The sequence below is a fragment of the Aspergillus affinis genome (assembly GCF_023601865.1).
Source record: "Aspergillus affinis strain CMG 70 chromosome Unknown NODE_34_length_287566_cov_88_205910, whole genome shotgun sequence".
Lineage (NCBI taxonomy): Eukaryota > Fungi > Ascomycota > Eurotiomycetes > Eurotiales > Aspergillaceae > Aspergillus > Aspergillus affinis.
This window is the reverse complement of record NW_026515815.1, coordinates 174,498-176,807: the sequence shown is the minus strand read 5'-3', so window position 1 is coordinate 176,807 and position 2,310 is coordinate 174,498. Positions and strand designations below refer to the sequence as shown.

General features: G+C 54.0%; 1 protein-coding gene across 1 annotated transcript; it reads left to right on the top strand.

The window, feature by feature from the left end:
* Window positions 1-432: 432 nt before the first annotated feature.
* Window positions 433-1,965, top strand: KD926_006499 (uncharacterized protein; the record flags this gene model as incomplete). The annotated part of the gene is made up of 1 exon (XM_053099490.1): window positions 433-1,965. The coding sequence occupies one exon, from the start codon at window positions 433-435 to the stop codon at window positions 1,963-1,965; it is 1,533 nt and encodes a 510-aa protein (XP_052956756.1).
* Between the last annotated feature and the right edge of the window lie 345 nt (window positions 1,966-2,310).

The window sequence follows — 2,310 nt, the reverse complement described above, 5'->3', positions numbered from 1 at the left end:
TAGCATGCCAGCCCGTGTGGGCCTTCAAGAAAAAAAGGATGAGGAAAATAAGAAAATGAAAAAGAATAAGAAAAAAAAGCCGCCTTGCCGTTCCTGAGTACGCCATCATCATCCGGTCTGCCTATCCTATAATTCATTCATATCTTGCCCTTTTCCTTTCCTTCTTCCATCCTTCTACTCTTTCGCCCCCCCTTCCCCTTGGTCATAGTGCATGAAATTCCCCGGTTCACCTGGGGCCAACCGTATCAGCTTACTACTTCCCTACCACGCCCGACTTCCTTTAATTCCCTTTTGACCACTCGTGATTTGCAACGGATTGGTTTGATCGACCTTGCCTGTCTGACACCACACCCTCTCTCTCTTCCCCCTCTCCCCGCCCCTATTCAACATTGACCCTTAAAGCACCGGGTGCTTTCATCTCCGTGGTCAATCATGTACGAACCCGCCAATACCCTCCAGCTTCCCTACATCAAGCAACAACATCTCCCCCGCCGGTACGAGTCAGACGAGGAAGACATTTCCGAACCAGAGTTGGGTGGTCAGGAAAACGCCTTTTCGCCCGTGGAATCTTACAAGGCCCGCGATTCCGACGCCAGCGCCGACGAACTCTCGAATGCTGACCCCGCCGAATCGAATATGGCCTGTCTCCTGTCCCCGTTGTCGACCACCACCGACAAAGCTTCGCGACCCGTTTCGATGGACACCGTCAAGCGCAGTAGTAGCACCACCTTCGTGGCAGACTCGTACATCTTCGACCAAGATGACGACGTGATCATCGAGCTGCCGTCTCCCGATTCCACCTCGCCTCTCCACTCGCCCGTCTTTCTTCAACCTAATGTCTACGTCCCTCCTGAGTCTCCCGCCTCGTCGAGGCGTTCTTCCGCGTCTTCCATCTACTCGGAAGACGATAATACAGACCTGCTCGTAGCGGAGCAGGTCACCTACGTGGAACCAATTGCCAAGCCTAATATAATCCTAATCAGCCCGACGGAGTCGTCTCATATGTCGGAGAATTCGGTGCCCCCTGCGTTGAAGTCAGCTCCCCTCCAGCCAAGTCATAGCAGCAGCGGCAGCAAACCCTTCGGAGATGGGGAAAGTGTCTATTCTCTTAAATCCGCCGCCTCGTCACAACCGTTCCTGGGTAGTTCCAACCGTGAAGGAAGTACTGCCCAGTATCTGGGAGAGGCACGATCGAGAAAGAGCGGACTGCGTCTGAACACGACCGATCTTGAGGGCCCCTCCTTCGAGCTCCCGACGCCACAGCTCACGCAGTCGCCCGAACCGTCCAGCACGCTGTCGCTGCGGGCCCGCTCCATGACTTTCTCCCGGCCGAAAACCGCCGTGTCCGAGAAGACGTCCTCGTTCAAGCCCACGATGCGGTCTCGTGCGCCCACCGAGTCTCTGCGACGACCCCCCTCGATCCAGAGCATTCGCAGCGCCAACCTTCCTTTCCACGGAAGACACCATTCCACCTTCCCTGCCCCCGACAACTTCTATGCTCGCCCCATCTCCTGCTCTCAATCCGCCGCTAGCTCCGAGTACTCGATGTCGCCGCAGAACAGTCGACCTCCATCTCGCACCCCTAGTCCCGGAGCCAACTTCTACTCCGCCCCGAACTTCACCCGCCATCGCTCCAGCTCGTCCTACAGCGTGTCTAGCGTACCGGGAAGCCACAGCAGCCACAGCAACCGCAATCCGTTGCCGATTCGGAATTCTCTGATGAAGAGCTCGACGTCCTCGAGCATGTACTCTTCCAGCAGTCTTCGGTCCGAAGTGGACAGCCTTCGCAGTCTGGACCCAAACGACGTGGCCGAAACGGACGGCAAGGGGGGCAAGCTGCGACGCAAGAAGAGCCTGCGCCTGTTCAAGGAGCCGAAGGTGGACAGCCCGGAGCAAACGACGAAAAGCTTCATGGGATTCTTGCGCGCGAAGAGAAAGTCGACCCTAAAATCGCCTAATGCTTAATCTTATTTCCTTGATTACGATCCTGCCACGAATTTCACTTTCGATCGCAGAGCTGTCACCATGACAGACATTCTCATTCACTCTAAGCTATGACCAGCTTACCCTGTTTTATTATTATTGGAATTCGTCTCCCTCTCCTTTTTATTTCCTTTTCCTTTCATTCGGTCTTGAGCACACGGTATTATTACGGAGTCCAGCGATCTTTCACGGCGTTCTATCGGATGGGATTCCGGATCATTCTTTCATTATCTATTGTCATATTTTTTTTTTCTTTTTATCTCACAGGCGGTATTGTCATTCTGCTCTGTTCTGCTCTCTTTCTACTCAATTGCATTGAGCCCATAA